Raw genomic sequence first — 14,167 nt, 5'->3', positions numbered from 1 at the left:
CCCCACTCCTCAAAAAACGTAGGGGCATATTACCAACAAGTAGTGACATTTATCGCTAAATAGGCTTAGCGACGATTTTCTTATCACTGCCTATCGCTGGATATGTTAGCGGAGAAAACATGCTATTAGCAACGTTTTTCTCCATTGTGCTAAAATATCCAGCGATTGCGGCACAATGCGTCAATATCGCTGAGAATACAGCGATATTCACGCATTAGCGACGAAATGCTCTTATCCATGTTATCCACCTCCCATTGGATAACATGGCTAAGAACTGGTCTGAGCAGGCGTTGGTTTTTGGCGATAGCAGGAATATTTCCATTGCTACGCCTGCCTTGCTAATAGGCGATAGCGACGTTAGCGGCTGCTTTCAGTCGCTAACAGGTCATGTGTGTTTATTTTTTCCACATACTTTTATTCTCAGCTTATTTTTACTAGCACACATGGAACTTTGAAGTACAAAGTTCTGCATAATACTCGGAAAACACAGATTGTATTTTAGGGTATGGTTTCCATGTGCATTTCGCAGTAAGAAGGGTTTCAAGTAAAAACAGACTCGGATACATTACCTGGACCATGATAGCTTCCGTTCCAGCCCATGGCGAGGGGTTCTGAAACTAATACAAAAATTAAACTCACTTGTTCGCATTCTCCTATCTATAAACCCGAACCCTGCTACAAATTCAAACAAATCTCGAGACACTCTAGAGGAATATCTGCCCCTAGAACTGAACACAGGACTTAGTTTACTGGACACTCTTTTATTGAACGAGTTCAAATGTACATTTCACCTATTTGTGGAAGAAAGTTGACATAAGTGATAGGTTAATTTGAAATACTGAATTTATATTTATTATTTAAACTAAATATGTTTTTTTAACTGTCTGTGTATGAATGCATTGTTTATTAATATTTTATATAATTCACAGATTCCCTAATTTAATAAAAGTTTAATCTGTTGATCACGTGATAGCTCATTCTGCAGTCTGTCACATGTAGTGCCTAGATAAACTCTGGTATTATGGAAGAACCATTATTAATAATTATATGTGTTATAGTTAGTAATTGTTGATAAATTATATTTTTATTTTGCTTTAGTGAATCTCTCAGATAGTGGATACGAAGATCTATAGGATCACAGGTGAACTATCATTAGGAAAACGAGAGTTAGACATCCTGCCCCAGTTATTCTCCTCACAGCGCTATACCCTTCCATGGGTAAAGGAGAAAGGCATGGCCTAAAAGAAAAATGGGAGGTGGTTAGACAAATATCATATAGCTCCTCGCGCAGGGCTGCCACTACCCTTTCTCCTTCAATTGATTCATGTAACCCAGAGGCCCATTTGAGCACAGATTATTGGAGAAAACGACCTGCACATTTAAGACATTTAATTACGCATTGCATTTTTGTTCCCCCAGAAAACACTTCCAAAGTTCCCCAATGCAGATCATGTTCAGCTCAGAGTGTTGAATTTAGACCCAAGTGAAGTCACCATAACATACCTAACAGAGTCTCCTAAGCCGGCAGTACCTTCTACAGTGAAGTTACCATCTCTGGAGGTAAGGGATGCTGTGTTTGATTTTTGCATTCAGTGAATGCTGTGATTGGTTCTTGAAAGCATGGTAAAGTATGTAACACTCTGGTACAATGAAAAGCAGTTGGTTCTTTTCCACTCAAGGATGCAGGAGAAGGTAAGTACTGGTATACACACAACGTGATGTTGCAGATTGCCAAGCAGCATTGTGTTGCACAATTCTTGCTAAATCTAAGCCCAGTTTTTTTTGCCATGAGCATCACTTACTCCCAAAGTAGCAAGCTTAAGACTATTCATATGTCCCCCAAAATCTGACTGACTTTAAATTATTTAAGAATGGAATTTTCTGTCTCCTTTTCCTGAATGGTGAAGCCCTGGATACACGGTTTGTCAATCTTCTGAGCTAATAATTTTGGTCATGTTGCACTGTCTGAATTGTGTGCATAGATTTGACTTAATGCTGTTTCTTTTGTATTTCTATACTCTTGTGTTGAGGTGTGTTTATGTTCAGTTATTTTTGGCTTTGCAATAAACTTAACCAGCTTTCCTCAATTGTCCTTTGGTTATTATGTATCAGGAAGTGGTGTTTCTAAATTGACTGTGCATTGATGATTTTCTCCCCTTCACACGTTCATGCTACTTAAAAAACCCATCGGAGTGTGTCCCTAGAAACGTTCCAGAATGATGAGAAACTGCCCTTTTCATGTGCAATGTATCTGGAATTCTATCTCCAGCTGAGGCAGCTGTGGAAAGTAGACTCCACTGTTGTTTATCCTGTGGAACAAGCAATAAAGGGAAATTACTCGTCACTGTATAAAGTCTCTTCCGAAATCTATACTTCCTCAATACTTCAATGATAGGTCTGGATTTGTGGCAAAAACATTTTGGTAAGGTTATTCTTACATAAGTATAAAAGATAGTCCAAGCTCAGTTTGCTGCATTTTCTTTCATGGTCCTTTTTGGATCAGGATGTAATTATTACCAGCTCTGGGGCTCACTTAACATGATTTACAGGCAATTAGTGTGCTATATTTGGTGTCATACAGCCTGATTCATCAAGCTAAATTGCACTTGCAAAGGGCAAGATTCTCAGAATCTTGCCTTTTGCGAGTGCAATTTTTGCATTTGGGATTCATCATCCAAAAATGCAAAATTCGCTATTAAAGAATTCGCACATTTGCGAAGAATTGCATTTAAAGAATCTCTATTTGAGATTCCTTAAATGCAATTCATGAATCATTTTAAAATTGCGAAATTGCAATTTTGGGCCGCTATTTACCGAGAGGTCAGACCTCGTGGTAAATAGCAAAAACTTAGAAAAATGCATTTAAATGCATTTTTCTAAGTTGCATGTTACACACACACATGTCCTTTGGACATGTGTGTGCGCAACACCAATGTAGATTACATTTCAGGGGTGCTACAGGGTGTCCTTTGGACACCCCTGCACCCTTGAAATCGCATCCTTATTTGCGATTAGCTAATTGCTAATCGCAAATAAGGAATAACTCCCCATTCATTCCTATGGGCCTGTAGGCCCATAGGAATGCATGGGGAGTTATTCCTTATTTGCGATTAGCAATTTGCTAATCGCAAATAAGGAACATGTAGGAATCGCAATATTATTTGCAATTTCTACATGAATCCCGTTTTGCAAGTCCTTAATAGCGATTCCTTATGAATCGCTATTAGGGGCTCGCAAAACGGGAGAATGATGAATCTGGCTGTCCTTTCTCTACACTTTGCTTTGCTACAAAAATATTTACGTGATTTCGACTCAAGCTAAATTTGGTTGCTTTTCACTGGTGAATTGCTTGCAATGAATAAATACATTGAGGAGCTGTTAATATACTTGGCTTGGATTGGAATAAGCATGTTATAAACTTATTACTGAACGGTCAATCACTGTCTAACGGGTCTGCAATGGCGGTCTTAACTTCCATCTTGGTTTCTGTTTCATAGGCAGACCAATACAAAACCTTAACGGCGAGCACACCAATGGAAGTCACTATCCAGTACGGAAACGTTAGCTGGAGTTATACAAATCCTCAATTGGAGGGGAAAAGTCGCTACACCCTGCTTGTAAACAAAAACACAGCCAACCGTGTAAGTGCCTGAAATTTCATACCGAATGTCCATGGAGGTCTGTGTTCAGATTCCGCAAAAAGTTTACAACAAATTATATCTGTGATCCAGAAAAATGTTCATAAAAGTGGGTCCAATATAAGAGTTTTGATTAGGAGATCCAGCAGCAGAAGTGAAAATATTACTCCCCTTCAATAGTCTCTATCTTTCAACAATTTCCACTTACCCTGTTTTGATACTAACAAATATAATAGTCTTTCTCCAGCCCTGCTGCCCTAAATTTCAGACACTGAAGCTCATAGGACTGGGGCATGTAGATCAAGAAATCGTGGGTCAGTGAAATACATAGGGTCAGAGAATTGGCCGGTCTGCTCGACCAAATTTGGGGGCATATTATCAAGAACTGCGATAAAATTATCGCCGCTTCAGCGGCAGGAAACTGCAGCTAAAACGGCGATAATGGGCTTGATAATATGCCCTTGTGAATTCCCATAGCAGCCCAGGTTAACACCAGAATAAGGACATATTACCAAGCCCATTATCGCCGTTTTAGCGGCAGTTTCCTGCCGCTAAAGCGGCGATAATTTTATCGCCGCTCTTGATAATATGCCCCTTAGTGAGCTGGTTGCCTGGTATCATTAATGTGGGAGCATGGTAAATGGCTTCATGAAAGCAGATGATTTAATGTTTCTAAATACTGTAACAGAAGTCTAACTTTGTGTGTAGGGTTGAGACCTTCAGACGCTTCTATAACATGTAGTACGGATTGTCTAGACAATATTACATTTCTAGGGCTGGGCTCATCCATGCGCCAAACAGAAAAATCCATTCAGGATAGCGAGATAGAAGATGCATGCATCTTCATGTCATAAGTTTAATTGGAGAATATGACTAAGTGTTAGCACTCTGTGAGTTGACTTTCCAAGTCCTACTAATTTGCGTTGGTCTTTGCAGTTGGTGGGCACCAGCACTCTTCTTTGGGTATTGGCGCTGATATTTCATCAGCAGACTTTGAATCAGAGGAACAGCAAGAAAGGAATAAAAGGGACAAAGAAGGAGGAATACAAAGAGCAAAAGAACAATAACAAAGGGAGAAAGCAAGGATGAAAAGCAATCAGCAAGTGTCAGATCAAGATAAAGGAAGTGTAGATTGGTGGAGGGAAGAGACGTGAGGCGTAAACAAGACTAGGTATCATTGCTATTTGGCAACCCCAACATCTGGAAACCCCACTAGAGAAGGACAACTTTGTACAAACAACTTTGGGCTCCTGTACATATTTTGTTAATTAAACATTGGGTATATTATACTTCTATAGTTATGCTATGTGGTCCTTTAAGTCTGTTGTAACTGAAGAAAAGAGATACCTCTGACACTACATGAGTGACAAAATACTACCAGGACCCATCATCTTTAAGCACCTGCCCAAATTAAGCACTGAAAATAACATACGTGCTGTAGATAATATATGATGTTTAAGTCACACAGGCGTTCATTAAATATCAAACTCAAGCTAATTAACTTAACATGTATCGTTTCTCCAACAGATCTCAGACATAACCAAAAAACCAGAGCAAGGACAAAACGCAATCAGGTATGTGAATCTTAGCTCCATGTTTGATTTTTCATAAGCATTTGTGAGAAACAGGTTCCACATCAATTTACACATGAATCAAACAATGATCTGGAAAATTAACATGATATCCCAGCTATGCGTAGTTGAAAAACATCCATAATTTATTATGTTGAATGCATTGTTTTCAAACATAACTTCATCACCGACAAAACCTTCAGAAACAACCCCCTGGCATATCTGGCCAATAAACTATCTGTCACAGAAAGACAAGAAGTCAAGATATCCATGGGTTGGAGCTGTGCAAACGCAGGAAAGGAAAGACCAGAAGGGAAGCCTTCTCGGTCGATGCTCCCAGAATCTGGAACCAATGGCAGCTGACATGGATCGGGGTGGCAGGACGGTGGGGAGAAAAAAAAAAAAAAAAAGACACTTACCTTTTCACCGTGTCTCTCCTTGATCGTTTCTCCGCGTCTCTTCCGTCCAGAATGGAAGCAGGACTTACACAGGCTCCACTAAGCCAATTGTGTTGTGATTGGTCTGAGCGCGGTGGTTCGGCACTCAGACAGCCAGTGAGAGCCTGGGCATGTTCTTTACCCAGGCTGTGCATTACAGATGGTGGAGAACATGCAAAGTGCTCATGACTGTGTGGGCGGCCCAAGACGGCCGGCCAAACCGTCATGCTCATTGACAGAGTGCACACACAGCTCCTCCCCTTGCTCTGTGAGCAGAGCAGCCCAGCCCTCCCCGCCCCACAAAATCGCTTCAGCAGCGAAAAGTAAATGATAATAACATTGTGTTATTATCGTTTTAATTTTCCTTTTTAACACTGCTCAAAATCAGTGGGGGGACGCTACTCCGTATTAGCTGAGGAGCCGCCACTGTCTGGAACAACAGCCTTATTAACACCAGAGCTGCCGCTATCCAACTGCAATAAAAAAAAACAAATGTTACACTTCTTTGTGGGACTCCTTAGGAACCGATCTTTCTTTTGCTTTACGTTCTCACCAGCCTGTTCAGTGCTCTGCTCTTTTCCAGTAAGACCTGCACTATTTATGTACCCCGATACATTCCTACTTTCAGTGGGGAAAAAACCTCTTCCTCTACCAAGGTGCAGGGCTTCACTAAATGTTGGCATTACCACTTGTAAGAAGGGATCTCTAGTACCACCAGGAGCGGCCCGTGCAGGTAAAAGCGGTGGGATGGTGGTGCAGGGGCTTGACAGACGAGGACAAGTCCCCCCTCCCCGTCTCACCACTCTTACCTGCACAGGCCGCTCCTGAGTGACACATTCCATCACCTTCAGTGCAGCCTTTAACAATGTCAGTCTTAGATAACTGAAATGGCTTTATCCCCTGCTAAGATAAGGAATATAAAGTTTATATTGAAGGTTACTCAGTTAGTTAAAGTGTCAGGGAAGCATGTGAAAGCATAGACTGAAAAAACACAATGGCTGCAAAAACATAGGCTCAGATCACATCCATTTGCATTTCATCCAAAGCCAATCACACCTTTTAACTTACACAGGCAAATGCCTTGACTTATAAATGCATTTTAATTTTAAATTTCACACTTATTTTTTAGATTCACAAAATGTAAATGGTTGTATGTTTAATATCATCCCAATATGGTTTAATATTATGTATGGGTATGCATGAGTAAATCTTTTTCCTTGGGGCGGGAATTGGAAATTCCAGGATGGGAAAGCCTTGAATAGCTCCTATCTGGCCTTTCCACTACACCTTTTATATGGCATTCGTTTATGCCCTGCACGTATTAAAGCTATTGGCACGGGCCATGTAAAAGAGGGGATCAGTATAAGTATTTAACTGTGCAATTTGGTTTCAGCATTTTGATTGTAATTATGACAAGATCTAAGGCAGACAAGGCCTTCCTAAAGCTTAAATGCTTCTGTGCTGCTGTCAGGGAAACTGGGTAAGTCTCAACGAAAGCGACATGATTTCGTGACTACTATTACGCAGTCAAGGCAGTGTACCCCTGTTTCGATTTTAATTGTAAAGAGTGCTAAAACTGTTCTTCTGGCTACAGTTTAAGATCAGAAGTAGATACAACCCCAACAGAAACAAGGCAGAGGGCTAATGTCTGTGCTGAGCGGTTGAGGGGGATGGCTTACTGTGCGGCTATGGACAGGAAAATAGACCATCCAAGGGGTTTCCCAACGAAGCATAGAAAGATTTGGGACCATGGTGGGACCACTATGACCTAGAGACTGTGCGAACTGAAAAGTGAATTGAAGATATTCACTGATTCAGATTTGATTGTCTGTCTAGTCGCGACATATAGATTTAGGCATGAAGATGCTTTTAGTATAACAATTGTGCTGCATATAAGTTGCTGAAACCAAATTAAAGTGTTTATTAAAAAAAGGTTGTAGGCAATACCTGTACTTATATAGATATATGAAGCCATATTTATGACCCATGTGCGTGGTTTGTGCTTGTGGGGGACGATTCTTCCCAGATCCAGGACATTATCATGGTAGTGAGCACTGGGTGGAGTTAACAGATCTACATCTGTCTGTTTGCCTGAAGAATGGATGACCCCAGGGAAATATTGTTTGCACTGCTGATTGGTATTTTTCTTGGTTTGAGTAACTTGCAGGGCTGTATATGGGTATAAAGATGCCCGCAAGTCCCCATTGTCGGTCTAAATGAAGGAGTTATTGACAGCAATGGTAGCCTAGTATGGTTTGCTTGGTATTGTAGTTTTAACAGTAGGCAGCTGGCTTGCATGCAGTTTTGTTCTTCATAAGTAAAAGAGAAAAGCCTCATGTATAGAAGCTACAGTTGTTGAGGGTCTGCACATGCATCTCTCTACCCCTCAAGGGCGATGCCCCCACCAACGTTAAATTATCACATTCACGGTCCCTTTTACTGTATAATACCCAGGTTCTCTACTTGGTGGTCTGCTTTATGATTCTGTGTGTGTATTTGATTTCTAGTTTGGATATAAACAGTGTCTTGGTCAACTTCAAACAAACCTACAGTCCCTGTGACTCCGATAGTTGGTTTGGTCTACCTTATTCTGAACATTCACATGTAATCAGAGGCATAGCTTAGTCAATAATGTTAGAGGGTGTGAGTCGGATATTTCCCAACAAGAAGTACCTAACTAAAAAAGACAGGGCAGACTGACGTCATTGGACAGTGGTAATGGATAGGGTTTATTTGTAAAAGTAAGGTCAGCCAGTGTGGTGGCTCTACGGAATAGTCTGGACTATGTTGTTTACCCTAGTCTAGTTCTTTCTTAGTACAATATACGCAAGAGACATCCAGGAGACCAGACTAATGTAAGCCCGTGCCTAACATCAGCAGGCCAGGCTGAGGATGGGCACCAAAATTAGGCCTTATGACACACTAAAAGGCGCTGTGAGAAATTCACACTACCTTCAGACTCATCTCCAGAGCTCTTGTGTCCTGTCATGAACATTCATCTACAACCAGAACTCGCTCAGACACCTAGAAGAAACTTGGGGGCATATTATCAAGGGTGGCGATAGGGAATCTTCGCCGCTTTAGCAGCCGTTTTCGGACGCTAAGCGGCGATAATTCTATCGCCCTATTAGCAAGCTGTCGCTAACAGCAGTTAGCGACAGCTTTTAGGTGATAGCGAGCGGTTTGGGGCCAGCTTTGCATGTTAGCGATATTTATCGCTCATGACATGCAAAGTGGGCGTACCCAAACTGTTATAGCAAGGTAGGCGTAGCGATGGAAATATTCGCGCTAAGCGCAAATATCTCCAAATACTAACACCTGCCCAGACCAGTTCTTAGCCATGTTATCCAATGGGAGGTAGATAACATGGCTAAGAGTATTTCGTCGCTAATGCGTGAATATTGTGGTATTCTCCGCGATATTCATGCATATCGCCGCTATCGCCGGAAAATGTATCGCTTTGGAGATAAACGTTGCTAATAGCATGTTATCTCAGCGATAAATTCCAGCGATGCTCAGCCATAAAAAAATCGTCGCTAAGCCTATTTAGCGACAAATATCGCTACTCGTCGGTAATATGCCCCCAGGTCCACACAGAAGAGTCATATGTTGAATAAAAAAACTACAGAAACACAACATATGAAAAAACAAATACACTTAAGGAATGCAAGGTGAAGTAAAAATGTACTGTAAACAGGGATTGCATCACTATTATGGATTACCTCAAGGCTTTCTACAGTTGTTGTGAATTTGAGCATTGTTGGTGCACTTTTACCAGAGAGACAAATTGCAGCTTATTCATCAAATCTCCTGCTATTCGTCTATTGAGTCACATTTGAATACCTAATTTACACTATTCTCCTCGGGTCTATAGCTACATCTTTTACAAGAGTTTGCAATCTAGTTTTATAACTAATTAGGACTTAACCCCACCACACACTCACAGTTAATATTGCTGCTGGTGTCAGATTCCCATAAGAAGGATGGCAAGACAAGGCAGGGTATCAATGTCCTACTTTGTCTCAAAAATATGAGGATACCTTGGGCTGTCTGTTTAAATGTGTTGATCCATATACTACTCATTTCAGTCTTCTGTATGTAAATGAAGTGTGAACTGCTGCTTTACTCTTTTAACATTGGATCGTGCATTACAATAAATGTACACCTAGCGTGTTCGTTTCTCTTTTATAAAAGTGGGTCTCTGAAGGAAAATTGCCCTTAGCAGGGAAATTTCTGTGTTTTTACTGCAAGTTTGTAAGAGAACTTTTATTATGTAATATTCTTGTTTGCCACATAAGGTTTGTAATAATCCCTTCTATGCTGATGACGGCCCTCATCCGTCATGCACCGCGGTGGGCGTGTGCTGATGGCGGCTGGGGGCCGTCATGAACCCGCCCACTCATCAAAAGCGCCACACAGGCGCAGAATCGCTGCGGTGCCCAAGGGGTTAATATGCTTACAAATGTGTTTATAAATGCATCAAAGCACTGTCTTTAGTGAGAATCTATTTAGCTTTAGACATTCTTTAGTGAGATGTTCTGTACTTTTAACATGGCCACCACTGGCAGTCATTCAAGTCAGGACTTTTGGATATGAGTCCTCTGTCTATGTTGATGACTTTAGTATTTAACCAACGATTGAAACATGAGCACGATTTCGGGGGAAAAAAGTGGGGGTGCTCTAAAAGAGGCAGGGCAAACCTCTTAAAGGGGTGTGGCCTATCCAAGTAGGGGCGTAGTCTAAATAAAGATATGTATGGATAACGCCATACACCCTCCCCGGAGGCGCAAGTAGAGCCAAATTTCGAGGGGGGGGGCTAAGAAAACATGTCGGGTGGGGCTAATTCTTCAAGCAATAGGCAGAGTGGAGCTGCTGGGGCATTACAAAGGGGTAAAAAACAACAAAGCCTCATTAACAAGTAAATGGTCTTTTAAAGATCTGTGAAGTACTTGGGTGCTGCCGTGTGTGTTTGGAGGCTGGTTGCAGGATCGCAATCTTACTCTTACCAAAAATAAGGCGGTTATCTATGAAATTACAAGTTTTTTCATTATCCTAGTGTCACGCCACAAATGCTTTTTGGTGGGCGCTGCTCTTGCTCCTTGGCCCCAGAAACTCCTCATCCCAGACATTTACCATTTGTAAGTCCGACAGTGATTTATTCATTAGGTTGTTGACACTGTAATGTGTCAACCACTTTCGAGTAAGTGTGCCCTGACCTCGCACAATGTGCAGTGGGTCGGGGCTAGCGCAGGTGCACACTTACAAGTGCACGGGTGGACATCTGCCAGTAAGGCTGCCACTTTTCCAAGAGAAAAGCGCTGACCATGGTACATTGCTTATTTTATAATGGAAGTGACAGTCTCTTACATCCGGTAATACCTTTTTTTGTATTTATCTGCAAAGAGCGTAAATAAAGTACTGCCTCCGAAAGACACGTTTATTGTTTAATATCATGGTTACACAATTGTTTTACAGTACAATGAACAAACCTAGTGCCCTTCCATTTCAACTCCTTTGCCGCAGTTTCAAGATCTTAGTTTCTCGTTACTCAAATGGGTTTAACTTCTGATATTTAACTGTTTCCATGGACTTCATTGCTTGATTTTGCTCGTGGGAAAGTGTCACTCATAGACGTTTAATGTCACTCCCAGGTTCACTGAAACTATGAAAATTTCACCCATAAGCAATCTGAAATCTTGGAAGCCATGAACGTTTTTTATGGGGTGGCAGTGAAGGTTAGTTGTAAAAACTATTTTAAGAAAACACAGAAACAATGATCATTTCAATACTACTATGCTTATTCTTCTCTGCTTACCACAATTTCCAAAAACAAACCTTTAAATACACCTTCATACATGTATTTTGAATACAGTGACAAACAACAACACACACAAGGCATCAAGCAGACCATAAAACTCTGGTCTATTTAAGAAGGGATTGTATAATCCCAGAGGTCAGCAGCAGGGTGTCCTGCCTCTGGCATCTCACCATACCTCGAAGGCTCTGCCTGCATTGGTGAGTTGGAAAGGCAGTAGGACACAGACACTCCAGTACATCAATTGTTGGATACTCCATTTCAGAATACAGGTTTTTAAGAATTTTCCAAAGGTATTCAGTAGACAGTTTTGAGACTATCAGTTGGAATAGTATCCAGAGTGTGGTTTCTGGTGCTGAAAATTATTCCACTCAATCAAGCTTTTCTGGACCGCAAAACTCCTAAAAGGAGTGGCAACCCTTCTAAAGATGGCACCTGCTACCTTCCACAGAACAGGCAGGCAGGAGTTCAATATCCACATAATAAATCCCTTGTGAAGGCAATAAAGTCCCGCCAGCCTGCCACAAAGTACACACTATGGGGCAATTAAGATCACGGTTAAACATAACACATTTAGTATTTGAGGAAGTACACGTGGTAACGTTGGCCTTTTACAGAGGGGAGATGCATGTGGACTTTACACACACCATAGAACCATTCACACATTACCCTTTCTACTGTGGCTCTAAGAGTTTTTCGATTTACGCATCACATATATTAGCGATGGTTTTGTCTTTAGGACAATCAGCGGTACATTATAAGCACCTTAAAGAAACAGCGCTGTTGTACGGAACTTTTATATGTATAAGTAAGAACGAGAGCTCAAAAAAGGAGCAAAGTTTACCCTCCTACTTGAAAGAAAAACTGTACCTCATGGGCGTGAAGCGATACACAGGTAACAAGGACAGACTAATCCTCAAAATGCCAAGAAAAGTAAGACTTCGAAACAACAAAGCCTCGTTAACCTACAAATGGTCTTTTAACCCCTTCCATGCTCCCGTCGGCCAACTCCCTCCCTAGTGCTGCCGTCGGTCGGCGTAGCCCCGCCCACCTTTTAGAACACCCGCACCGCGGTGGAAAAACCGCCGCGGTTAAGGCGTTAAAGACCTGTGAAGTACTCGGGGGTGGCTATGTGCGTGCCCGGGAATCTGTCTCAGCCCGGGCTGACACACACGACAGGGGAGAGGGGAAGGGGGGGCTGAAGCCCTTTCATTCCAGTGGGTGTTGCGCAGCTGATTGATCTGCAGCGTGCACAAAGGTCAGCGGCTTCAGGATCTAGCCTGGCAATTCCAGCTAGAGCAAAATAAGTTTGGTGCAAGAAAAAAAGGAAAACGGACAACCTCTGCGAGGCCCGAAAATAGAGCCCGATGAAGACCCGTTTCGAGGCCCCCTGAAAATAACTGCCGGTGCTCAGACCCGGACAGACCCGGCCCTCTTAAAGCCCTGGGGCTGACTATTATACTTTCATGTTTTTATGTAACATTGGTAACCCTTTTTGGAGATTTTGATATGCATGGTTTTGATTCAGTGAGAATTGAGGACCAGCAACGTTTTCATCATGTTTTTTTCTAATGTTGGGGGTGGAAATTTTGGTTTGTAGTGACTTGTAATGCTAACGAGATGTTTCTTTACATTAATAACGCCTCATTTGGACATGGATTTTCGGATTTCAGCGACCTTTGGTGGCCTAAAAGCAGTGCGATAATGTGCCTATTAGTGGCAAAAATTCCATGTTAAAGAACAGTAGATGTTGCAGCACCCAGGATGATGTGCTGCAAGGCTAAATACTTATAAGGTCCCAAAGATGAGACTGATTGCATTGAAAATGCTTGTTTAAAATATGTTACATATTTCATATTGTGCACTGCTACTCCAGAGTGCTCCATATCTCTAAGGCCTAACATAACACCAACGTCTGCTGAGGAGAAACAAGAGAATTTCAGATTATATATGAAATTGACATTGGAAGGCCTTTCCAGATGGTCAGTAGCTCAGTATCACATTTGGGAAACTGGTGTAACAATGGCAAGTTGAGTACTCCACAGTGTAAACAACAGTGTTTTTTTCTTTTTGAGTATCATCACTTAATACATGGGGTATGGGGCAGTGCTGCCACACAGTTAAAGAGTTTGTATGGTTTCACAGGTTACGTGGCGCTGCTTAAGGGAGAGAGTGGTTTGATAGGTTAAAGGGTAGTTATTGTTTTACGTCGAGATATGGTAGGTTCGTGCAGGAGATATTATCCATCCAGGTGTATTGATACCAGCGGGTGTGTGAGACTGGCTTTCAGGTTGAGGGGGTTGATAGGGGTGTAGACAGAATTCAAACATAGGCACCAATCATTTAATAGTTATGTGGAATGTGTGTGCTTTGAATAATCATACCAAAAATACATAATATACTCATATTTAAACAGGCACAGGATGAGAATAAACAAAAAACATAGGGGGAGTGAAGAGGGGTGAGGGTAGAATCATCCTCCTCTTATTACTATTAGTCAACAAAAAGATCCTACCGCTGCATTATATTATTTCCTTCAGTATCTGAAAGATTACAATTATAATGGTGATGTGGAATGCCCTGGGGCTGACTATTATACTTTCATGTTTTTCTGTAACATTGGTAACCCTTTTTGGAGATTTTGATATGCATGGTTTTGATTCAGTGAGAATTGAGGACCAGCAACGCGGTCCACAATATAATATT

At 41.5% G+C, this 14,167-nt stretch overlaps 1 protein-coding gene across 2 annotated transcripts in view; it reads left to right on the top strand.

The window, feature by feature from the left end:
* SLC15A1 (solute carrier family 15 member 1) overlaps nt 1–14,167 on the top strand; it is a 120,827-nt gene that overhangs the window by 82,586 nt on the left and 24,074 nt on the right. For both annotated transcript variants that reach the window (XM_078657518.1, XM_078657517.1), the window contains exons 15-17: nt 1,420–1,560; nt 3,498–3,641; nt 5,166–5,212. In XM_078657518.1, the coding sequence (XP_078513644.1) occupies nt 1,420–1,560; nt 3,498–3,641; nt 5,166–5,212 (332 nt within the window). The remainder of the gene's footprint in view (nt 1–1,419; nt 1,561–3,497; nt 3,642–5,165; nt 5,213–14,167) is intronic.

Source organism: Lissotriton helveticus, chromosome 8 (genome assembly GCF_964261635.1).
Source record: "Lissotriton helveticus chromosome 8, aLisHel1.1, whole genome shotgun sequence".
NCBI classification, from domain to species: Eukaryota; Metazoa; Chordata; class Amphibia; order Caudata; family Salamandridae; genus Lissotriton; species Lissotriton helveticus.
The sequence above is the reverse complement of the archived record's forward strand: the minus strand, read 5'-3'. Positions and strand labels throughout refer to the sequence as shown.